The 27,251-nt window shown below is 33.5% G+C and overlaps 1 protein-coding gene across 2 annotated transcripts; it reads right to left on the bottom strand.

Annotated features, from left to right (window-relative positions):
• Positions 1 to 1,821: 1,821 nt before the first annotated feature.
• Positions 1,822 to 27,027, bottom strand: LOC127878158 (organic cation transporter protein-like). 2 transcript variants are annotated; one of them, XM_052424606.1, is made up of 11 exons: positions 26,955 to 27,027; positions 15,052 to 15,539; positions 14,382 to 14,613; positions 12,289 to 12,478; positions 11,292 to 11,424; positions 7,661 to 7,761; positions 7,063 to 7,280; positions 6,575 to 6,695; positions 6,260 to 6,332; positions 5,756 to 5,849; positions 1,822 to 4,940 (listed from the first exon to the last, which is right to left on the bottom strand). In XM_052424606.1, the coding sequence occupies exons 2-11, from the start codon at positions 15,421 to 15,423 to the stop codon at positions 4,813 to 4,815; spliced, it is 1,662 nt and encodes a 553-aa protein (XP_052280566.1). In that variant the 5' UTR covers positions 15,424 to 15,539; positions 26,955 to 27,027; the 3' UTR covers positions 1,822 to 4,812. The 2 variants fall into 2 exon arrangements, with proteins under 2 accessions (XP_052280566.1, XP_052280567.1); XM_052424607.1 differs by lacking the exon at positions 26,955 to 27,027 and adding an exon at positions 26,817 to 26,913.
• Positions 27,028 to 27,251: the final 224 nt, after the last annotated feature.

Raw genomic sequence — 27,251 nt, 5'->3', positions numbered from 1 at the left:
ATGTTTTTCAACCAACCGGAACCATTTTCGAACTCGTCCAAGATACTATTGGGACACATGTTCTGACAAAGTTTCATGAAGATCGGACAATAAATGTGACTTCTCGAGTGTTAACAAGGTTTGCTATATATAAAACTGCCACGCCCCCTGGCGGCCATGTTTTTCAATCAACCGGAACCATTTTCGAACTCGTCCAAGATATTATTGGGACACATGTTCTGAGTATGTTTCATGAAGATTGGACAATAAATGTGGCCTCTAGAGTGTTAACAAGGTAAATGTTGATGACGCACAACGCACGACGGACAAAAGGCGATCACAATAGCTCACCATGAGCACGTTGTGCTCAGGTGAGCTAAAAAAGATCTGACCAAGATTCATCAAGATTAAGTCATAAATAAACTTCTAGTGGTTACAAGGCTTAACTAAGATTTGATCTGTTTTTGGACACACATGAGCCAAATTCAAACTTTGGTTAAATATTGTAAAGGTAAACATTCAGACACATTTTTTTTTCAAAATATCGTCATACATTCAAGATTTTACCTTATGGAATACTTTTGTGGATGCATAATATCCAATTTCAAAGTTGACCTTGATATTGACATGTTATTCATTTAATCTACAAAGGACAAAGACACAGGGCCATAGTTCACAGGGCCATAGTTCTATTGTTACAGACAAAATTTCTTTCTTTACAATCAACAAAACATTAAGTAATTCGGCTGTTAATGTTTGAACAAAAATCTTCAAGCGATTGAGAAGTTGAGTGCGCAAAGTTCTGAGGTATATTCTATAGTACACACAATTTTGGGACTTGCTATTGTGGATAAACAGACAACTGGCCTTAGTTCTGTCAAGACTCGTTACAGTAAGAATTCCTTTTTGTACAATCATCTACACATCTACATCTTTCTATCAAATGTGATGGTCGGAGTAAAATCTGGCAACCAGTTCAAGAGAAGTTGAGTACACAAAATATTGCGACCTATAAAATTGAGTGAATCACGAGACAAAGGGCAATAATTCGGCCAAAACTGGTCACGGTCATGATTCCTTCATTTACAGCAGTTACAGGTTGAGCTAGATCCAATCAGGCTTTCAAGATGAGTTAAAAACAAAAGATCTACAGACTCGGTGTAAAAAGGTCAAGGGCCCTAATTCTTCCAAAACTAGTCACAACCAAAATTCCTTCCTCTGCAGCTGTGAAAGTTTGAGCTAGATCCATCCAGCTATAAATGATGAATTGAAAACATAGATTTGTTTTATACTGAAAAAGACAATGGGCTATAAATCTGCAAGAAAAGGTCACACAATTTCTTTCTTTATGATCATGAACAGATTGTATTTTATATGTAATACAGTTATGAACGTTTTTACATGTAATACAGTTATGAACGTTTTTACATGTAATACAGTTATGAACGTTTTTACATGTAATACAGTTATGAACGTTTTTACATGTAATACAGTTATGAACGTTTTTAGATTAGTCAGTATTGGGACGACCATACAAACATATGGATAGACGAGTGCAATACCTTATGACTCACAATTCTTGTCATGATGCACAGAGTGTTAATGAGCTAAAGTTTGTTTACACAGGACCATGAAATGAGCATTATAGCTCACCTGGAGCACATTGTGCTTCTTCTTCCAAGCATTTACAAATCCCACTATGGGGGATAAATCTTCAGAATAGGTCTTCCAACAAAATCCAATTTATTTTGGTCAGTAAACTAAATAATATTATATTATTTGTACACATAAAAATTTAAAGGAATAAGCAAACCTTTCAGAATGGAAACTCAAAAGTCTACCTCAATCCAAACAAATTTGTACTTTATTTGGCTTAAGCAATAACACATACGGTACAATGTAAACAAAGAAAAACTAACAATAAACACTAAATTTGTATCCTGATAAAAAAAGAATTAAAAAATAAAATTAACATTCTAATAAATCATTGACGCCAATAAGCTGTGGAATTTTTAACCACCTCTACAAACCTCACCTCTACAAACCTCAAGGCCTTACAAGCGCCATTTAGAGTGTACTGGTTGAATGTTTGTATAAGGACAGGCCACTCAAACAATTCCTACATTTTTAAATTCCTAAAAATGTAAGTCAAATCTGTAAAGTCATTGTTATTTGAGCCAGGTCATGGTTAAATGAATCTTATGCCATATGAAGCCAGCCTAGCTCTAGACCAGCCTGTGCAATTATGCATTTTTGTCTGGAGCTACCCTGTCCTCTGAAACTCTGTGACTATAGTTGAAAGCAAAGCTGTTGACCAGAATGCAGGCTTGTTTGGTGCTATTCTGGTCACATATGGCTTAGACCCATTTTCGCATGATGTGGCACAATTGCATTCCCCTAGTTTGAGGTTGGGCCTACAGACCTTCAAGTGGGCTGAGTTTATCAGTTCAGCTGGTAGAAATTATGAGGTTTAACACGTGTTGTTATATAAATACTATTACTGCCATAACCTATTTCAATAGCCTGGAAGGAATTCGTTGAAAAATTCTTTCTGAGTTGTAAGCACTCCAGTTCAAGAAGCTTTATTTAAATCAAATGCCTAGTGTTAATGGATAGTTCAAATTGTATCCACAAATTGCCTTGATATTTTACACTTAACATCATTTTGGAGACAAAGGGCTGAGCATAAACCTTACAATCACCATGTTTTAATACTTGCAAATGCCCTACACTATGTTATGTAAATTTTATAGAATATTAATATTTTATAAAATGTTTAGGACCACATGCTCCAAAGAACATCCACCATCTAAAACCAGACTCCTGCCACTTTCTATTATACAAATTCCTGGGATTGAACAGTCAAGTATATCTACAAGCAGCATTCAATAATAATAAATATTTATCAAAAATACAGCTGAAATAAGATTTTATTTAAATAAACTAAACAATACAATTAAATTGTATAATCCTTATATTAAGGAATAACACAATAGTGACATTGTTAATGAATGCTGTATATTCACTACATTCTTAATCTTGGTATATAATTCCTTTTCAATAACACTCGCTAAAACATTTGCAACAATTTTTTTTATAAAAGATTTTCTTAAAATATTTTACTATCAAATTTTGATGCATCCTAAAACCAATCTGGCCCATTATCAAAAGGTAATAATGTATCAGTTTTTAATATTGTGATCTTTTTTTCAATGTCTTAAGTATGGAGAAAATTATTATTATGTTATTATACATTTTATTTTTTTATAATTTAATGTAATTTTTCTGCAATTTATTTGTTTATGAACAGTCTGACAAAATACACCCAATTTGCATTAACATCAAACTAAACACTCAGATAATATTTCTTAAATAAATTCACTTCACATGTAACACATTAAATATTTTATCACAAATAACAAGTTAAAACTAAAAGAACGTCACAAAGGCAGTCATTCCAATAACAAATACAAGAATATGTACATCAAACCACGAACCATCTGTATAATAAACAAGAGGACCAAAGCGCTCACCTAACATCCTAAGGAAAAGTTCTGAATAAGTAGTGTTTCACTACGGGTATAGCATAAATTATGAGGAAAATTGCCGCCCAACTAAAGCAGCTCTTTTTCGACCAAATTAAACCAATTTCTGAACAAGAAACACACATTATTAGAACAATTTGTCTGAGCAGGTTTCATTATGATTATGAAAAATATTACATGTAGAGTGTTCACAATGTTTCAAAGCACATGACAGACAAGAACAACCGACAAAATGTGATCACAAAAGCTTACCAGGAACATGCTGAGCTCAAGTGGGCTAAAAATAGTCCCTTGGAAGAATTGTAACACAAGTATAAAGCATTCAGCAAACAAGCAATATAATAGACACAATAACATACCACAAGTCAATAAAAGTTTTGTTCGGTAAATGTATTCTGACAATGTATATTTTACAATGTATATGAAAGCACCTCAAATTATATAAATAGCAAAGTAATGGATTGTATAGTTGAGCATTAAATGGATTAAAATATGTTGTGGTTTTATTTCCAAGTGGTCAATTACTACAAATGTTACTAAAGCACGAAGTTTCAACTAAAGATCGTGGCAATCAAGGCTAGACAATACTGGTTAAAATTGATGCAAATATTCTAAAAAATAAATTAAGACATCACACAAACAACTGTAGTTTGTACCTCACACAATGTATATAAAGTATAATGTATTGAACAGACAAAATGCTGTATTTAAACACAGATCTTTTAGCAAGTCATGTATGGACATTTATTAAAAAATAATGTTAATCACAAACAAGAGTAGGTAACTTTTAAACACCCATGAACTAGAAAGTAACAGATATTCAATGCATGTATATCTCAATAAAATTTGAATTTTACTAGGCGTACATTATACATGATATACAAGAATTTTTTTAGAGCGAAACTACTACCACTTAACATACTCATATGTTCAAAATGTTCAATATGACTTATTTATGATGAACAACTTTTCTGTGATTGTAATTGCCCCAAAACAAGAACATTTGTGCATTGCTCTAGGCTTACTGCATGTGAGTAGTGTCCCCCCAGGTGAGCCTGTGAAGTCCGCGCAGGCTAATCAATGACGTCACTATCTGCTCTTATGGAATTTTTCACTTGTACTAGTGAAGTCTCTTCTAAACTAAAATCCTGCCTTGGTGGAAAGTGTTGCTCTTTAATAACCTGTGGAACAGCACAGGCTAATCTGTGATGACACGCACATGCATTTAGCCCCGTTTTCCCAAAACAAGGCTCATTTGATTTTCAATGACATGGATGTCTGATAACCCTCATGCAGTATCTCCTGCAGAGTCCCCGTTGTGGATGGCCTGTAGGGGGACACTCTCAAGTTTCCCCTCTGTAGGGTGACCTGCATGGCTGGGCCGACGCACAATCAGCTCATCCTGTAGGGGCACACCTGCACAACAGTGAACATGAACACTGTGATACCTAACAGTACTACTAGTATTTTGTAGATTAACTCTTTCTTGCCCAGATACACATTTTGACGTGTTTGTAGTCCCTTAGAAATTAAATTAAAGTCATCTATATTAGATTGAAATTTTAAAGGCCTCATTTCCAACCGGATGAAACTGATGAGCAGCAAACAGCATAAAACCTGAACATCCTGCAAATTACTCACAGGCTGTTCTGGCTGGTTTGCATATAGCCATTTTCAATTTGCTTCTGAGAAGGAAAGTGTTCATGTGGGCAAATGAATCACAGCGGGTTAAACATCAGAATGGAACATTTGAAAAGCAGTTTAAACCCCCTATCCTCTGCAAATCTTTGCATTTTGTATAGATCTCATCAGTACAAAACCTAAGGCTGATGCAAAGTGTCAGTAAAAAATAAATAAATAAGCTATTTTGATACTAACATGATCTGAAAAAATAACTAAAAAAAGAAATATACAGAGAATGCATGGTTAATGTCCAAAGATAAGAGATTAATATCTGAGGAGGACAATATCAGCAAAATAAAAATGCAAAAGTTTTTTCCAAAATATTTATTTAAATAATTTATAAATAATGTGTATGTGTAAGTCTTTGCGTGTAGTAATGTTTGCAAAATATTGTGCCAGACACTTTCCGCTTTTATGCAATTTTTTATTTAAAGGAAGTCTCATCTAAAGAATAATCCAATTTAGGTTAAAGTGCTGTCCCTGACTAGCTAGTGGGAATCTATTGCCTTGTTTTTTGAGAGACCTGCTCATTTCTGTCAGACAGTTACCTCTTGTTTCTGGCAGTAGCCACACTGTTCCACCTGCTATAAGGGCAATAACTCCAAACACTGTGAAAGGCAGAGGAGCTGCCCCTTGACTTCCCTGGAACATACAGTCACAGCCAATCAACATCACAAACATTTGTATAATAGTTTTTTTCTACTAAAAAAAATGGACAGACATAACTACAGGTCACATGTGATTAACAAGTTTTAAAGTATATCAGCAATTCCATAACACCAAATCCTTACTTTTGCTCTATTAACATTGGATGGGCAGTATTGGTTAATGATGTCATTAGTTCAGCTGAGCTATATGATACTAAACCAGCATTTATCAATTAGATTATTGTCCTAGCCCAAGGAACAAGCACCCAAAGATAATGAAAACTACAACACCTTTCATATTAAATCAAGCCAAAAGGTTAAAAGCTGGGCAATAAAAATGGATAGTAAAAAATAATCATATAAGTAATTGAAACTTTGATAATACATAACATAGGAAACACTAACCAGAAACACTATCTGCGGAGCCACTATAGCGCCAAGTCTTGCACAAAATGAGCAGGCGCCAACACCAATGTTCCTAAAAAGAAACACAATCATTGGATTAAATTGAAATTCTTAGGATTTTATAAAATTGAAATTCTTAGGATTTCATTTTAATAATGAACATTTAAACTTAGTCTAGAAAGATGTTTCTAGTTATAACACAAAAGTTTCAAAAATAATTCTAACTCCATTCAGAAAGCATGCAAAAAACAGTATGTCACATCACTCTTTTAAATACACTTTCCAGACGACTTTATTACACCAATCTGCGCCCACCTTATGACAGTAGGGAAGAGCTCTGCTGAGAAGACTTGCAAGGCTGCCCAGCCCCCAGAGATCCCCGCCTTGCCGATCATCGCAAACGTCAGCGTTATCTTGGGGTAGTTGTCCAGGCCACCTAGAACCAGAGGGATATGAACATTAAGATACTCCAGAAAAACCTTATGCTCAAAAACTAATCAAGAATGACAGTGAAGTTGAAGGATGCCCAAAACAATTCTAAGCTACTTTACACTCGCTTATTATACATTATGAAGTGCAACTGACTACTTTCATTTTGAAATGGCGAGGTTGATATGGTGTCCCACTAGCGACCAGAAGGTTACTGATTTAATCCAAACATTTTGAGCATTATATAGATCTCTCCCGGTACTAATGCTACTCAGGAAACAGACTCGTGATCGTTTAAAAATGCCCTAGGCTTTGGATGCCATCAAGCTTAAATAGGTTTAAACTAAATTCCCTACATGTGAGTAAGATTTTACCTGACAAGTCAAGGATGAGAATGGCAAATGAGAAGGCTCCAGCAATAAACATGAGCAAGGACACAGTTAGCCTGCGACCCAGCTTGTTGTGCACGCACACAACAAATATGAGAGCTGGAATCTCCACAAGGCCAGAGTAGAATATGTTCATGTAGAGGTTACCAGTGAGGTTCTTTGTGTTGAAGTTCATACCGTAGTAAACTGAGCTGGATACAAACCTGCAACAAGCAGTGTTGTGTAATTCATTTGTAAAGAAGGCACTTTAAATTTACATTTTTTTCCTTTCATTATAAGTTATTTTCCTCCTCGATAGGCGAGTGGTTCGATGGTACCCCACTCAACACCATACATAGTAACTGTTTACAAGTAATATGCATATTATAATACAATTTACACATATTACAAAAAAATAGCTTTTACATTACATTATGAACACTCATATTGCTTTTTTTAATGAGAGGCTATGGCAAATACCAGATGTTTGACTACAAGATGCTCTAGTAATTAATTATGAAAATTAATGATTATGTATGGATGTTTTAAAACAAACTTTTTTTTTAAAGAAGTTAACCCCCAAGTTCCAACTGATGTTACTTACCAGCCATACATAAGAATCATAGCATTTTTTGCAGACTTCCATGTGTTACACAAATGCCAGTAAGTGTACTTGGTTTGCTGTTCTCTTGCATGCATCTCAGACTAAAACAAATCAATGTTGTCATAGAGACAATAAAGCAATACTGTTTCAATAAACAATGCACCATAAGTGAGGTTAAGAAAACTTAAAGTAACATAGATACTTTAAATCAACGAATACTTCGCAAAATAGTTTGTAAAATAAAGTTATACCATTAAAAAAGAGGGCCATGATGGCCCTGAATCGCTAACCTGACTAACCTTGCTACATCAACTTAAATTCTATCAGACCCATATACAATCCCAAGCCAGATTTCATTAATTAATACATTCTGACAAAATTTCATTAAGACGTGATGAAAACTGTGACCTCTTTCATCTACACAAGGTTTTACTAGAACTGGCCCGGTGACCTAATTTTTGACCCCAGATGACCCATATACAATCCAAAATCAGATATTATCAAGATAAACATTCTGACCATATTTCATTCAGATCAGATGAAAACTATGACCTCTATTGTCTACACAAGGTTTTTCTATGATTTGACCTAGTGACCTAGTTTTTTACCACAGATGAGCCAAATACAATCCCAACCAAGATTTCATCAAGATTAACATTCTGGACAAATTTTACTAAGTTTGGATGAAAACTGTGACCTCTGCTGTCTACAAAAGTTTTTTTTTAACTTTGACCTAGTGACCTAGTTTTTGACCACAGATGACCCAAATTTAATCCCAACCCAGGTTTTAACAAGACAAACATTCTGAAAATATTTCATTAAGATCTAATGAAAACTGTGACCTCTATTGTCTACACAAGGTTTTTCTATGATTTGACCTAGTGAAGTAGTTTCTGACCCCAGATGACCCAAATACAATCCCAATCCAGATTTTATCAAGATAAATATTCTGACAAAATTTCATTAAGATTGGATGAAAACTGTGATCTCTATTGTCTACACAAGGTTTTTCTATTATTTGACCTTGTGACCTAGTTTTTGACCACAGATGACCCAAATACAATCCCAGCCCAGATTGCATCAAGATAAACATTGTGACCAAATTTCATAAGATTTGATGAAAACTGTGACCTCTATTGGCTACACAAGATTTTTCTATTATTTGACCTAGTGACCTAGTTTTTGACCCCAGATGACCCAAATACAATCCCAACCCAGATTTCATCAAGATAAACATTCTGACCAAATTTCATAAAGATTGGATGAAAACTGTGACCTCCATTGTCTGCACAAGGTTTTTCTATTATTTGACCTTGTGACCTAGTTTTTGACCCAAGATGACCCAAATACAATCCCAACCCAGATTTCATCAAGATAAACATTCTGACCAAATTTCATAAGATTGGATGAAAACTGTGACCTCTATTGTCTACACAAGGTTTTATAATTATTTGACCTAGTGACCTAGTTTTTGACCCCAGATGACCCAAATACAATCCCAACCCAGATTTCAACAAGATAAACATTCTGACCAAATTTCATAAAGATTGGATGAAAACTGTGACCTCTACTGTCTACACAAACAAATTGTTGACGGACACACACACACATGACGGACGCCGGACCCCACACGGTCACATAAGCTCACCATGTCACTTTGTGACAGGTGAGCTAAAAATCAGTGTTTCTTATAGCAATAGCCAAAGTTTCAAGGCTAGATGTGGTATGGTAACACAGATTTAAAGAGATAAAAAATGCTCTGTTTTATTTTTAGAGGCACAATATATTTAATTTTAATTTCCTGCAACAATATTTCTTCATACGACACACGAATACTTACATGGTACATGAACATGTGTTGAATATATATTGTCCAGCAAACAAACAAAAAATTTTGCAAAATATATGTTACTACACCACATCTAGCGTTGAAATTTTGGCTATTGCTATAAGGATTATTGATTTTTGTATGTGTAAACTTTATTTTTGAAATATTGTACAAAATATTTGTTGATTTTGAGTGTGCATGGGATTTCAAATAAGCTCATTCCAAATACATAAAGATACCCTGGCTTCAGATTTATTCAAATACAAGCCTTTATTTATGTGTTATGTTATGTGGATAGAATAAAGAACATAACATGTAACATATTTAACTTACACAAAACATTAAAGATTTGTACTGAATTTATATATCGAATCAATAATTAAAATGCACAACATACATAATGTTGGACCTCTAATAAGCACGTTCATAACTTAAGATTTAATAACAAGACATGAAGAAAAACAAGCAAATTTGTTGAATTGATATCCCCCGCCAATATGCTTCTGGACACAAAAGGATTATATTTGACACTCAAAAAAGCATTTTTTCAAGATACAAAGGGCCATAACTCTGTTATTAACAGATGGTGTACAATGCCATTTGGTGTGAATCATCCTCTTATCCATATATATACTCATAACAAGTTTCAATGAAATCCGCCAAAGCAATTCCAAGATATGGCTCCGGACACACACAAAAAGCATTTTTTCAAGATACAAAGGGCCATAACTCTGTTATTAACAGATGGTGTACAATGCCATTTGGTGTGAATCATCCTCTTATCCATATATATACTCATACCAAGTTTCAATGAAATCCGCCAAAGCACTTCCAAGATATGGCTCCGGACACACACAAAAAGCATTTTTTCAAGATACAAAGGGCCATAACTCTGTTATTAACAGATGGTGTACAATGCCATTTGGTGTATATCATCCTCTTATCCATATATATACTCATACCAAGTTTCAATGAAATCCGCCAAAGCACTTCCAAGATATGGCTCCGGACACACACAAAAAGCATTTTTTCAAGATACAAAGGGCCATAACTCTGTTATTAACAGATGGTGTACAATGCCATTTGGTGTGAATCATCCTCTTATCCACATATATACTCATACTAAGTTTCAATAAAATCCGCCAAAGCACTTCCAAGATATGGCTCCGGATGGACGGAAAGATGGAAGGACGGACAGACAACGCCAAAACAATATCCCTCTGCCTATGGCGGGGGATAACTAGAGCTTAGTCAAACCATTCTAAATGCCCATGCAACTATTTGATGTAGTGTCTGGCACATCTACATTTCTGATAATGATGAATTTGTTGTTAATGTTATCCTTAGAGAAATGTTGAAGTAATTGGCTCCACAAACTTATAGCATTTTATGACCGTCAACCAGTGTGTGTTTTTTCATTCAAATTTAGGGCAGGTATTTGGCCCAATTCCCAATGGAAAAAAGTATATATTTTCCTATTTTGGGACCTAAAAATTCCCAACTGAAGACCTCCCCCCCAGTTTTTTTGTTAGCTCTCAACATTTAGTTCAGCTATTTACACTTCAATAAGTTGAACCTAAATAAATATAATATTGAAAACACTTTTATTTTCTATTTTGAAGCATTTTTAGCAAAAATACAACACCAATTTCCAAATTTTAGTCAAAACGCCACTATTTTTTCCAATTCCAAAGGAACCTGAAAAAAGCCCTGCCAACTGACACGGTGACTCCAATATACCCTTCTCTGTCCAGAAAACAACAAGTGAGACTTCTACAGCTTATTAAGCAAGTGTGTTCTTACTGCTGCAGATTCTCTGAGTCTCGTGAAGTCTGGTACTGGCTTCCTGTTGTATTTGGCCATAGCAGTGAGGATCTGCTCGGCCTTCCTCACTCGCCCCTTACTCAGCAACCATCGTGGAGATTCCGGTACAAACCTGCAGCAAAACACTTACATGTACAGACATTCAGTGGTATATTTGCCTATTACTACACATAGAAATTTCATCCCATCATACAGAAGTAATTTTGTTTATCTTCTAAAGTTATGTGATGTTTATGTTGTTTAGAAAAGACAAACCATAAAATGGCTATGGGATAAATATATTTCCAAGTTAGTGTTAAGTACATATTATGAAATAATAATTTTTGATGTGCACAGAAACCTGAACCACTTGCCAAGGCTCATCTTTTCTAACACTTGCTAAATAAACAACCTATTCTATATATATATATCACTGTAATATTTGCCAAAGCGTATGTATCATATTAGCAGATTTGTATAATTGGTAACGCAAATCCAAAGTCACATTTAGAGCAATTGAATACTGGTCATGCAAATCCAAAGTCACATTTAGAGAATTGAATAGAGAATGTGTTCTTTAAAATCATAGTACAGAGAAGCTGTATGACAAACATAGCCAAAATGTTTAAACAATGCAAATAAAGATTTGATGCTTTCTTCCCCTAAAAACAGATAGAAAAACATATTCGTTTTTACTTCCATAGATACTAAACTATTTTTTTCACATATCCACAGTTAAATGAGAAACTGTTTTATAAGATCAAGCAGCCCACCCTCCAGACTCGCAATTTTTATTAGCCAAATAATAGAATTACCCAATGAGCTTTAGTTTTATCTACTAAATAACAATTTATTCCATGAAAATACCCTTTAAGAAGCAGCACCTTCATGCCACAGATTCCAGGGACATCAAATTGATGTCTTAAACAAAATTTGTGTCACTTGACTACAATTTCTACATAATTGCACATCACTCACAGCCCAAGACTATACGCACCACCAGGAGAGCAGTATGAAGATACTGGAGGTTGAGGTTGCTATGACGAGGTACTGCCAGTCTCTGATCAGGTACCCCCACAGTCCCAGCCCCATTAGCCCCACCGCCCACAGGCCTATACACCCACAGAACGTACGCCACTCCGGGGTCACCAGCTCTAGCGGCAGCACAAAGTTCACCACCAGCACACCTGCAACATCAACATACAGGATTAAATTGTATATAAGACTCAATCTGGGGAAATGGGGTTTAATGCATGAGTTTAGTGTAATCCAGATTAGCCTGTGCATCGGCATAGGCTTATCAATGACGACACGTCCGCTTTTATGTTTTTTTTTATTTAAAGGATGAATCTTCTGAGCAAAAATCCAATTTTGACAGAAAGTCCCTGATTAGCAAATGCAGACACAGGCTAATCTGGGAAGAAACTTTAAGCACTTGCATTAAGCCCTGTTTTCCCACAGTGCAGGGCTCGACACTAACAGTGGTCCGTTGACCCGGGGTCAGTAAAAAATAGGGAGGACCAGTGAAACTAGAAATTTGGTTGATCCGTCGGACCAGTTAAGAATCCTGGCCAGCTTATTGTGAAATACTGGTGGAAAGCCGTTTTCATCAATAAAACAACTTTATATGTTCATAATAAACCGATAATTTCATCATTATTTTATGGGCCGACTCGAGACCGGGATAAAAATAGCAACATATTGGAAATTTCAATTTTTCTAGATGCCCGGATGACAAAAACCTGTTGTCGCATCAAAAAATCGATTTGCGATCTGCAAATGTCTCCCAAAAATGTCTCCGGACTTCGCTGTGATCAATACACAAATTAACATAAAATTCTAATCGTTCGGATCGAGAAATGAACAAAATAGTATTTATTATTTTGAAAAAGCAGCAATAATCAGAATTTTATCGATGTTAATACCATCAGAATATACTTTGTTTACCGTAAGAATTTATACTGGAGGGCGCTGAATAATGTTTTGATATTGCGGGAGAGTAAACGTGCGTATTTTCAAGATTACAAGTTTTCACGATGTGGAATTTCATTCTGGGGATGGTTGAACCTACGCCTAAAAAACCTAAAACTAACGAAGAGAAGCTTGAAGTAAAGCGAAAATATGAAAGGGATATTGAAAGAGTTTAGAAGATAGTAGTTTTCTTTTTATAAATGCACAATACATTGTGGATAGTCCGGAAAGTAAGTTGAAATTTAGGTAAAATAACAGAGAAATTGTCGGACCACTTGTAACCTTGGAGGACCAGTAATTTCTGAAAGCTGGTGGTCCTTTGGGTCAGTAGGTAAAAAAAGTTAGTGTCAAGCCCTGCAGTGATCCTAATGTGTAAATTGTACATTGAAATGACACAAATAAGATATAAGAAACAACATGACATGGTTTCACACACTAGTGAATGATCTTGTGTACTTCACCCCGTGATTGTGAACGTAGAGTGTTAAACTGGTTAGGGTGCCTAAACTTTAACATTAATATACAAATACAATAGTTTTACCCTTTTTAAATTTGTCAGGCTGCATTTAGTATTTACATTAATGAAGAATATTATAAAATATTGTATTTAATCTTTACACATTTTTTTTCTAGAAAATTTTAGTTCTGGAATATTATTGTTTCAAGTTAGTAATTGCAGTAGTAGTAGCTGTTAGTAGTTACATGATAGTAATTAAATAACACATATTACATCTATCTTTTCCGACTTCTATTAAACTTACTGACAGAAATTTAATTTTAAAGCACACTTTTCAAAATATATGACTAATAAACCCATCCTTGCTCAGAGCAAAGTGAAAATGGCTATATTATATAAAAACAGCATAAAAACAGAACAGCATGCAAGAAGCTTGCAGTCTGTTCAGGTTTATGCTGTTAGCTTCTCATCAGTATCTAAAGTTGGAAATGAAGCCCTTCAAATTTTAATCTAGTGAGAAAGGGCTTACATGTTAATTCAATTTTATTTTTTCATATTTCCTAACAGACTACAAATGCATCTGAGAACGTATCTGAGTCACAGTGGTAAATGTTTAAAAACATTTTAACCCAAATAAAGCACAAAATATGTGATGGCATTACCTCCTGTCAATGCTCCTATCACAAATCTGAGCCCCGCATACACAGCCCAGCTGCTGGCAAACGCGCTGGAGAACCACATAATGACCAGAACAAAGTGCTGGATGAACAGGATCTGACGTCGACCAAACAGGTCGGCCAGTTGTCCCGTGAGCACGGCCCCTACCAGCACCCCAGCCATCTGTATTGACGTGATGGTGTCTGCTAGTATTGCCTGGTTACACACTAGCTTAAACTGAAAATATGTCAACGCTCATTACATTTGAGGTTTGCTCTGAGAAAACAGGGTTTATTGCCTGCACAGGATGACACTTTATGCACATGCATAAAACTGTTTTCCCAGAGCACAACCTAATTTGTACGTACATATTCAGGGCTAAGTGTACAACAGTTTTGTGTTCCACTGTTGTATCTGTTTTTTATATTTCTAAATCAGATACAAATGTACATGTAAATTAGAACAGACTCAACCCAACATGTACACAATTAAACGATTCCATCCCAATATCTTGATAATCTGCAATATGAATTAAGTTATAATTGGTTAAGACACAAGGTAAGTAAAAGACTCCATCAATTTTTAAATGAACAATACCCTTTTTTTTATTAATATTCAATGATGTAAAAATCAGAATAACCAAAAAGATAAAAACAATTCATTACCATCACTTACCTGAGAAACGATAGAATTAATTCCTTGTTCAAATTCAATTCCAGTACAAATTTCATTATTTGGGCCACACGTGTTCTTAGTTCTATTCAAAGTAAAATTCACTGTAGAGTTATACAAATACTTATAATAATCAAGCATTTCTATATCTGTAATACGAGGGATGACAGCTGGATCTATTGCACTTTCATTATAAAGTGTTTGATGAATGGACGGCCAGTCGTAGCAATACCAGTCTGGCTTGTAGTTCAGCAATATGGGAGTGAGCATGGCCCACGCCAGCGGCGTCTCAAACATGCTCACCAGGAGGAATGCACGTCTCTGGTAGGGGCCAAATGACCCCAACTGTTCCAACACTTTTTCATACTCTGACATTTTTTTGTACGCGATTAACTCCTGTTTAAATATTCTTTATGACGTAAATTGGTACATCACTTCATAATTGTTGTTGTTGCCACTTAACTGTTTATAAAATGGTCCATCCGTATCACCTGAAATTAAAAGATATTCATAAAATTACTTTGAATATACATACAGTCTAATTTATTTGAGTTTCTTTTTTCAAACACCTAGCCAGAAGAAATGTGTTTTCAAACAGGACACCCACATATATCTGCTTTGTCTACATGCATACTCATGAATTTTCAAAGAATTGATGACACAGCATGACAATTGAAAATTGCATGGCCCCCAAAGCATAGTCAATCCTTATTAAAAACTGAGTGCAAGTATCAGTTGTGAACTTGTGTAGAATTTCTTGCCAGTGTTGTTTTGTATGCTACAATTGTATGTTTATTCTTAAGTTAATACACTATATACATGTAATGTCACAATATAAAACACTCAGTAGATTGTCCTGATAGGCAATTAAAAAGTTCAAATGAAGAAAGTGTTCAGGCTAAACAATTTCATAGGGTTTCAGGTTCAAAATATTCTTGAGCCAAATTTATCTTACACTTTCAAAGTTTCTTTTGTTTCTGTTATTATGTGGGCATCTATGACAAAAAGTTGCAGCCAAATAAAATTTCCTGCTTTAGTCAAATGTGCTTGTTAAATTTCCATGATACATACTGGTATTTAAGTCTTAAAATCATGTTTGATTATTGAGGATATGTGCCACAATGGCATTAGATCGCTCATCAGTGTAATAGGGCATGGCCAGTTTCTTACCAAGGGGTGTGATTTGAACATTCTTTGGAGAAGACCACTATACCATGTTACAAAACAAATATTAAACCCCTGACTCTTACAGTTTCAGAGATTAAAATATTATTGACACTAACAGACTAAATAAATCATGTGAATACTGGTGGGTGGCTAGTTTGGAACCTTAGGGGCATAATTTGAACAATCTTTGTAGAAGACAACAACACAATCGTACAAGCCAAACATTAAACCCCCAATTCTTGCGGTTTCACAAAAGATTTTAACAGCAAGAGCTTTTTCTAACCATTATGGGAATATGACCTATACCAGCGAATTTTGGAATTTTAGTGTTGATTTACTTTTAATTGAAAAAAGTATTATTTTTTTATTTATAACTTTTGAATAATTATTTATAATAAGTTTTGTCACAATCTGTCCCATTGTTAAAGAGGACATCATATGTCATTAGAATGAAATTTTTCAGTTAACAGATGCACAATTGACAAAAGGGAATCCCAAAAGCTCACACTTAACATGTTTTGCACAGGTGAGCTAAAAATGTATGCAATAGTTAATTACATGTAGTTACATGAATATGCAAATACAAATGTTGCATAAAAACTTTAAATTTTAGTAATTGTTCATTATTGTTTCGTTTCAGTAACAAAAACCCTTTAGTTGAACTTGATATAATGTGCCAGACATTAAAAATGTACGATTTGACAACTTGAATTTTGTATTTTTCCACTGTGGATATGTATAAAAAATCAGATATCTATCCTAGAAAAGAAACTTAAAACAAGAGGGCCAAAAAGGCCCTAAGTCTCTCACCTGAGATAACAAGATATTATTGGGGCAAATCTTCTGACCAAGTTTCATGAAGATTGGAAAATAAATGTGGCCTCTAGAGCGTTAACAAGGTTTTACTATAGCCATATATGGAAAAATGCCCGGCCCCCTTGGTGGCCATGTTTTTCAACCAACCGGTATCATTGTTGAACTCGTCCAAGATATTATTGGGATGAATCTTCTAACCGAGTTTCATGAAAATCGGACTATAAATGTGGCCTCTAGAGTGTTAACAAGATTTTACTATAGCCATATGATATATTGCCACATAAGGAAAAATGCCCTGCCCCTTGGCAGCCATGTTTTTCAAGCAAACGTAAGGTTTTTGAACTCATCCAAGATATCATTGAAAACAATCTTCTGACCAAATTTCACGAAGATTGGACAATAAATGTGGCCTCTAGAGAGTTAACAAGGCAAATGTTGACGCTGCACAATGCACGACGGACAAAAAGCGATCACAAAAGCTCACCATGAGCACGTTGTGCTCAGGTGAGCTAAAAAGGTTGAGATTGTGAAAATATACCTTGGGGAAAGGACCGATATTCGCCGCGTCTCAAAGACTAGAAACAAAACCTGAAGCTGGTATTGCTGCATTAATATTTTTTTCTTTTTAATGCATAAAGGATCAACATAATAGTTAAATATACATGTACATGTATATCGGATAATTGTTTTTTATAAATAAGTTATCAGATTGCCAAACTGCGAAAACAGACCTTTTGATGTTGATACAAGTAAAATTAAAAGAATTTAAGATGCAAAGATATATATACTTTTCACACAAATTTTTAACATGTCTTGACTTAGTTCAAAACAGGATAAGGTGGTGTCAATAACAGGTCACTTATTAGATTTAAGCAAAAGTTTGTGAACATTCTAAAAGTCACATCCTTTGAGTACTGTCTATCAGTGGGTACCATCTGTAATAAATGTTATCCAAATATTTGCTGTGTTATCTTTTATTTTCAGTTTGAGTGTTCACTATTATACATGTATTCTCAAGGTATATTTTGTACAAAATATAAACAAGAGCACTGCATAACGGGTGCCACGCTCAGCTGCGTGTGCAGTTTTGAACAAACAAATTTGTTGAATTGATATCCCCCGCCTATATACTTCTGGACACAAAAGTGTTATATTTGACACTAAAAAAAGCATTTTTTTGAAGATACAAAGGGCCATATCTATGTTATTATCAGATGGTGAACAATGCCATTTGGCGTGCATCATCCTATTATCCATATATATACTCAAATAAAGTTTCAATGAAATCCGCCAAAGCACTTCCAAGATACATGTATGGCTCCGGACACAAAAGTGCCTATAGTAAAAAGCATTTTTTCAAGATACAAAGGGCCATAACTCTGTTTTGAACAGATGGTGTACAATGCCATTTGGCGTGCATCATCCTCTTATGCATTTATATACTCATACCAAGTTTCAATGAAATCCGCCAAAGCACTTCCAAGATATGGCTCCGGACACAAAAGTGCCTATAGTAAAAAGCGTTTCTTCAAGATACAAAGGGCCATAACTCTGTATGTAACAGATGGTGTACAATGCCATTTGGCGTGCATCATCCTCTTATGCATATATATACTCATACCAAGTTTCAATGAAATCCGCCATAGCACTTCCAAGATATGGCTCCGGACACAAAAGTGCCTATAGTAAAAAGCATTTTTTCAAGTTACAAAGGGCCATAACTCTGTTTTTAACAGATAGTGTACAATGCCATTTGGCGTGCATCATGATGACATCCTCTTATGCATATATATATACTCATACAAAGTTTCAATGAAATCCGCCAAAGCACTTCCAAGATATGGCTCCGGACACAAAAGTGCTGGACGGACGGACAGCCGGATGGACGGACAACGCCAAAACGCCAAAACAATATCCCTCCGCCTCTGGCGGGGGATAATAAATGAAAGCTTGCCAGATTTTTTTTTTTTAGAGGTCACAGTGACCTTGACCTTTGACCTAGTGACCCAAAAATGGGTGCGGCATGTTGAACTCATCAAGGTGCAGCTACATATGAAGTTTTGTTTTTTTTTTCTTCTTTTTTATTGATTTTCAACATACATCTCAATTACAACAAGGTAATACATATGAAGTAACATAGTTATACATTCCAAAGTATCATATATATTTACGATTTATGTACAAGCACATGTTTTTGGTATATACTAACAATAGCACGTTATAAATGCATTAATTTGCTAATGCTTGATATTGTTCCCAGAAAATACATTTTGAGACGATGCTATATTATTTTGGTGAAGAGTGAAAGAGAGAGGGGAGAAATGTTTAATTATGAGAGAGAGGTAGAATTTATAAACATCTTCATGCCTATAGAATCTTCATATTTTTGTATCTCTAATTTTAGTTTTCTATTTTTGTATGTATGTATGGACATCTTTAAAATAGAAACTTACTGGACAAACCCACATAATAATATTTACACACCCTCCCTCTCTTTAAATGATTAAATTATGCACTCTGAACGTAAAAGGGCTTAACAATAAAGAAAAACGCATTAAAATCTTCAAATGGTTAGACGAAAAAAAATATAGTATATGCCTACTACAAGAAAGCCACTTGACACATACTTTAGCACAAACCTTAAAAGATGAATGGGACGGAGACATCTATCTTAGCGGACAACATACTAATAAACAAGGCATTGCCTTTCTGATAAAAAATAATATAGGGATCACAGTCAATAACTTTAACGAAATAATAATTGGCAGACAAGCAAGTATAGATATCAAAATACACGAAACAGAATTAACATTAATCAATGTCTACGGCCTTAACATAGATGATTCCACATTCTACGAAACATTACAAACCTTTATAATTCATAACCAAGATAAAAACATTATAATCGGTGGTGATTTTAATACTGTTCTTAACCCATTATTAGACAAAAAGAATGGAAACCTTTATTCTCATCCTAAAAATAGAAACATTTTAAATAACATAATTGAAAACTACAATATGATAGACATCTGGCGTACAATATATCAAAACGAAAGCAAATTCACCTGGCACTCAAACACAAAACCAACAATATTTTGTAGATTAGACTATTTTTTAATATCTGAATCTCTTTGCAACATTATTGACACATGTAACATAAAACCAGGATTTATGACTGACCATTCTCTAGTTGAACTTAAACTGCACAATATACAACATGAAAGAGGCCCAGGATACTTTAAAATTAACAACAGCATCTTATTAGATACACAATATCAAACACAAATAAAACAGGAAATATTAAATACAGTCCAAAATAATAAAGATGCAAACCCAAACACCTTATGGGAAGTAATCAAAGGAAATATACGTAACACAACAATTAGATACACATCATTTAAACAAAAAGAAACACACAAACTTGAAACTGAAACCATCAAAACCATTGAAACACTTGAAAAACAATTGCATCAAACAAACACAAATGATACCACCGACATTGAAAATGAAATAACATTAAAAAAACAAATATTAGATGGAATCTATCATACACATCTCAATGGAATAATACTAAGAGCGCGTGCTCAGCATGTTGAACACAATGAAAAAAACACAAAATATTTTGCAAACATTGAAAAACGTAGAAGTGAACAAAAAACTGTACACAAACTAGTAGTCAATGGCAAAGATATAACAAACAGAACTCAAATACTAGAAGAACAACGTTTATTTTTCGAAACCCTCTATAAACGAAAAAATGTTGAAAATAACACCCTTTTTAAAAATACACATCACGCTTTAAACCAGGAGGAAAAACAACTGTGCGACGGATTGCTTAATGAATATGAATGTGGACTAGCCCTAAAAGAAATGCAAAATAACAAAAGCCCAGGATCGGATGGCATCACAATCGAATTTTATAAAATATTCTGGAATGATATAAAAACACATCTAATTAATTCACTTAACTACTCATTTAACAACGAAAACTTAACTACGCTACAAAAACAAGGTATTATATCACTTATTCCAAAACCTGGAAAAAACTTAGATTCCTTATCAAACTGGCGCCCGATTAGTTTACTAAACAATGATTATAAAATTGCAACTAAAAGTATAGCAAACAGAATTAAAAAAATATTACCATCAATTATTTCAAATTCTCAATCTGGTTTTATAAAGGGACGATACATTGGTGAAAACGTTCGTCTTATCCAAGAATGCATAAACTATTTCAACAATTCAAATAGTCCTGGTCTAATATTCTTTGCAGACTTTGAAAAGGCATTCGATTCGCTTGATCATTCATTTATGTTCTCCTGCTTAGAAAATATGAACTTTGGTGAAAGTCTCATTCAATGGGTCAAACTATTCTATACCGATATTAAAAGTATAATCATTAACAATGGCTTCTTTTCAAACAGTTTTAACATCGAACGGGGGGTTCGACAAGGATGTCCACTGTCATCATCGCTATTTATTATTTGCATTGAGTTTCTATCACATCACATCCAATCAAATAAACACATAAAAGGCATATCACTAGAACCTGACGAAGAAATCAAACAATCCCTATTTGCTGACGATGCAACTTACTTTTTAAACGACAATTACGATTCTTTCCATAACCTAATAGAGTCGCTAACCCTTTACGGAATGACATCGGGTCTAAAACTAAACAAAAGTAAATGTACTGTGCTACGAGTAGGTAAATTAAAACAAAGTAATGTTCTATATAAAAAAGAAATGAAATTTAATTGGACATCCGATGAAGCCACAACGTTAGGAATTACTTTCACAAATAATGAAAAGGATACAGTTCTTAAAAACATTCTACCTAAATTACAGAATTTTAAAAACTGCTTAAAATCATGGCATCATCGTAAACTTACACTAATCGGAAAAAACACAGCATTGAAAACGTTTGCACTTCCTAAATTAATATATGTATTAACAGTTCTCCCAAATCCACCAAAAGATGTTATTAACGATATAAAATCAGCAATATTCAATTTCATATGGGACGGTAAGCCTGATAAAATAAAAAGAACTCAGTTAATTCAATCCGTAGAAAATGGAGGTATCCAATTAACGAACATTGACTCATTCTTGAATGCAATCAAATGCAGCTGGGTTAAAAGATACCTAGATAATACCAATACGAGTAAATGGAAATTATTCTACCAGAAAATCCTAAAAAAATATGGTGACTCCTTACTCTTTGAATGTAACATCAGCAATACTATCTTACATGAAATTGCAAACGAAAACATATTTCTGTCTGATGTTCTATCAGCGTGGAGTGATGTCATTCATAAATTAGAAACCCAAACTAGCAGTAAAACAATTTTATGGAACAATAAAGACATAACTTCAAACAATAAGACGTTTTTCTATAAAGATTGGTTTGAACGAAGCATTAAATATGTCGACCAATTATATGACTATAGAATTAAGGATTTCTACTCTTTTGATAATATATGCTACATACATGGAATACCTTCAAATAATTTTCTGAAGTACTACACACTAATCAAAAGCATACCCATACATATTAAATCTGAAATCAATACAAATAATACACCATGTACTCAAACAACATTTGTAGAAAACATACTTGGAAGAAAAAACAAAACAAATAAAATATTTTACAAACTACAAATTAAAAACCCTACGGAAAACTCCAAAATCCAAAATAAATGGCAAGTCCTTTTTGGAGAAAATGAACTTAATTGGAAACACATATTTACCATGCCATATAAAGCAACTATTGAATGCACACTGAGAAATTTTCAATATAAATACATCCATAGAATTATAGCTACAAATAAATATCTCTTTAAATGCAAATTATCTAACTCAAATCTGTGTGACTTCTGCAGTGAAAACATTGAAACTATAGAACATCTTTTTTGGGAGTGCAAACACATCCAGCCTATCTGGAATCAATTAACATCTTTTCTTGAACAACAGCAACTAAACGTTAAACTATCTTTCTTAAATGTAAGTTTCGGAATTAACTCATTGAAATCAATAGACGGTAATAATATTGTGAATTTTATGGTTATATTGATGAAATATTTCATCTTAAACATGAAGTACAAAAAACAAGTACCAAATTTTAATTGTTTTGTCCATAGTCTTAAACTAAAAATCCAGATTGAGAAAGAAATAGCCCTCAGTAATGACACATTACAAATCTTTGAACAAAAATGGAATCGGATTAAATTCTCATAATGTTTTGTCCACTTATATACATTTCACTTTTTTTTATCTTTCTAAAAAAGTTTTTGTTTATATTTTTTTTCAATCAGACAAGATCATTGTGAATTTACAACAAAACACACAAATCCAGTATGCTTTCTTCCGACTTAATACAACTCATCATTTTTCAAAACTATTCCTCTGTTGTTCTTTTCTTTTCTCTCAAAAAAAAAAATATATATATAATAGCATATCTTGTATTACATGTCTGAACTTTATTGCTTTATACAATCACTGTGTTGTATGATCATATACATGTTTACATTATATGTATGATATTGAATAAAAAAAAAAAAAATGTTAAAAAAAAAAAAAAAAAAAAAAAAAAAAAAAAAAAAAAAAAAAAAAAAAAGAATTTATAAACATTAACACAAATAATCAAAAAGCAATAGGTGTTTTTCTAATTTCTTAAATTTCCGCAAAAAGGAGAAATGATGAGAGATACAATAAAAAACCAAGACTACAAAGAAAGATCATATGATGATGAGGATATAGGCAAGATTTTTTCAAAATGTTATTGCAAAGTTGTGCCATTTTTTATTATGTTGGTCAATTTTATTTTTTTCAAAAGCAATTTGCTTTTCTAATGTAATTTTCATTCTTAAGAGCATTTTTGAAGGTCTCAATATTTGGCTTTTCGGCTTTTGATCTAGTATTAAATATGTAAGACTTCATCAGAATAATTATATAGTTTATCACTTGATTATAATTGCCTCCTTTTTTTGTACCAAATACAAAATTATTTACATTCAGATCCATGTGTAATTGTCTACTATTTAAAAATAATGTCAGCTCCCGCCATATCGGTTGTACAGAATTACATTCGTATAGAACATGTATAATTGTTTCTTAACAACTTGAACAAAAAGTGCAGAGACTTGAAGATATTAAATTACATTTAAATAAATATGAATTAGTTGGTAATATGCATTGCAGAATTTTGTATTGAAAATTGCGTAAACTATTATCAATGGTGGCTTTAAATGGAGTTATATACGCGTGTTTCCAGTCTATACTTTGTTCATAGGGGGACATTATTTCTTCCCATTTCTGTTCTTGTTTGGTTTTATTTTCTTCTAAGGTTTGTTGTAAATTATATAAGTATTTACACACTGTTTTTGTTTTTTGTACCTTTTCAAGTAGTGTGTTATTATTGAAATTGACATATTCCATTTCCGAAAGTTGTTGTGTGTAAGTTATTGGTATACTTTTGATTAGTGTGTAATATTTAAGATAATCTGTTGAGGGTATGTCATAAAGGGTTTTAAAAGCTTCGAATGTATAATAGCTTTTTGACCTAAAGTCATAGATGTGTTCTAGGTACTTAACACCCATATTAAACCAGTTTTGGTAAAAGAAGGTATGTTGGTTATTTTTTACTATTGTCGAGTTATTCCATATAATCGTTTTAGTGACATGTCCTTCTGTTTCTTTTGATTTAATTTTGTTCCAGGAAGAAATTACATCTCTGAGGAATACATTTTTAAAATTTGAATTAATATGTTTGTCATTAAGGGTACTTTCAAAGACAAGATCTCCACCATATTTATAAAGTTCATTTTGATAGAAAATTTTCCACTGCCCTGTATTATTAATGTCTGTCATTCTTTTGACCCAACTGGCCTTATTAATATTTGCGTATAAAAAGGCGGTTATATCAGTGAGTTTGAGCCCTCCCTGCTCAATTCGTTTAACAAGAGTTGTTTGTTTTATTTTGTCAGGTTTACCATCACATACAAATTGGTATATAGATTTATTAATTGTTTGTATTATATCATGATTAGGGTTTGGGAGTGCTGACAATGTGTACATAATTTTTGGTAAGGCAAATGTTTTCACCACCGTGACTTTTCCGAGAAGTGTTAATTTTCTGTGATGCCATTGTTTTAAACAATTTTTAAAGGCTTGCAATTTTGGTTGAATGTTTTTATCTATATTGAGGTTTTCATCATTTGTGAAGTAAAAACCCAGTGTTTTGGCTTCTTCTGACGTCCAAGTAAAATGTTTGTATTTGTTAAATATAATTTGTGTATTTTTAAGTGCACCAACGCGCATTACAATGGATTTTTGTGTATTAAGTTTGAAGTTTCAAAGTTGTAGGTTGAAGCACTTTGATTTTAGAGCCAATGTTCCAAACCTTAACAAAATGTTAAGGTTATAGCACGACGCGGACGGCGGACGACGAGCTGGCTATCACAAAACCTCGGGTTTTCTCCGAAAACAGCCGAGCTAAAAATGGCATTTCTAAGACAATACAAAACATGTTGGACTGGTTTAAATGTATACAAAGTTTTAGTATGGTTATTTAGGATTGGCTAAGAAATGCAGATTTTTGATACACTTTTTTGCATAGACAAAATTCTATAGTCACATTTCAAGTCTGACATACTGCATGACAGATGAAGCTATATATTCCCAAACATACACAAGTTACCTGCTAACTATTACATCTGAAAATGGATTATAAAAGATTTGTTATTTATTGTATTGAAGTTCTTTATTTTAAGCTCTCTTTCATCACCAAATTCAAGCTTTAAAAATGTTAAGATAAAAAAAAGTTGGAAACACTTTGGTTTGAGTTGTTCAATGCTTTTATATTATTATAACACTTCTGCTTTTTTTTATCTGATGCAAAATTATTTTTATTATAAAAATACCAAAACAATATACAAATAATAATTTAAACCAATATGTAATTTGTTCAAATTATCTTTCATCTCGTCAGTTACATTGTTCATAAAAAGTTAATTCTTGCAACCATTCAGAGAGATTCATTTACTTTTACATCAAACAAGAGCACCGCATAACGGGTGCCAACGCTCGGCTGCGGTTGCATTTTTTAATAAATGGAAGCTTGTCAGAATTAATTTTTTTTTAGGTCACAGTGACCTTTGACCTAGTGACCCAAAAATGGGTGTGGCGTGTAGAACTCATCAAGGTGCAGCTACATATGAAGTTTCAAAGTTGTAGGTGGAAGCACTTTGATTTTAGAGCCAATGTTCAAAACCTTAACAAAATGTTACGGTTTTAGCACGACGCGGACACGAAGACAGACACGACACAACACGACGAGCTGGCTAAGACAATACCTTGGGTTTTCTCTGTAAACAGCCGAGCTAATAAAATTATGGCTGAAAATAGTATAATGCAGCCGATATATGATTTTGAGCAAAAATGCACCAACAAACCAACATTTATTTTAATTTCTGAATAAAAAGTGTCAAGAACTGTAAATTGATGTTTCTTCTGAAATTTATTGACTTTAAAAGTTTATATGGGAGGACAACAACTTAATTAACTATTAGACAGTAACACCAGGCTATGTAGTTTTAGTTTAAACATACACAAGCATCTATTAGTTACAGTAAAGTCAAATAACTTGCAATATTTTTAATCGGTGTTTAAATTATGATCTTTCAATTAATTATATATTTTCAGTTTAAACTCGCGCCGCTTAAATGAGTAAGTTGATCATAAACTTTATGAACTCTATTCTTAGTCAAGTTCACATTAAGTCACACCTCCGTCGCGAAATCATATGACACTCCTCTAACATAAATTTCACAAATGCCAAATGTAAACAACTTATTCTCTTATATATAAGCGAAATACTAGTACGTCTTTAAAAGCTAACACTGAACACAGAGCACAGAAAATACCTTCTTATATAGCAGACAATTTCACAATCACAAGAAATTTAAGTCCGCTTACATCATTAACTAGAGAAAAGATAATTAATGACCAACAAGTAAATATTCAATTCACGTAGGTCGGCCTTCAGTCTTCATTCATGTATTCAATTCATTCGATGTTAATTATGATAATGATCTTATTTATTGATTTATTCATTTTTACATTATGTATTTATTTATTTATTTTACTTATTGATTATTATGGGCATGAATATTATAATAATATTACTACTACTACTACTGCTACAACTACTGCTACTGCTG

Source organism: Dreissena polymorpha, chromosome 4 (assembly GCF_020536995.1).
Source record: "Dreissena polymorpha isolate Duluth1 chromosome 4, UMN_Dpol_1.0, whole genome shotgun sequence".
NCBI classification, from domain to species: Eukaryota; Metazoa; Mollusca; class Bivalvia; order Myida; family Dreissenidae; genus Dreissena; species Dreissena polymorpha.
This window is presented reverse-complemented; position numbering and strand designations above follow the sequence as displayed.

Coding starts and splice junctions, on each gene's coding strand:
- LOC127878158 (XM_052424606.1), bottom strand. CDS start 15,423: ATGTCAGAGTATGAAAAAGTGTTGGAACAGTTGGGGTCATTTGGCCCC. Junction 14,614..15,051: donor TTAATTCTATCGTTTCTCAG/GTAAGTGATGGT, acceptor ACATATTTTCAG/TTTAAGCTAGTGTGTAACCA. Junction 7,762..11,291: donor GACTCAGAGAATCTGCAGCA/GTAAGAACACAC, acceptor GATTTGTTTTAG/TCTGAGATGCATGCAAGAGA.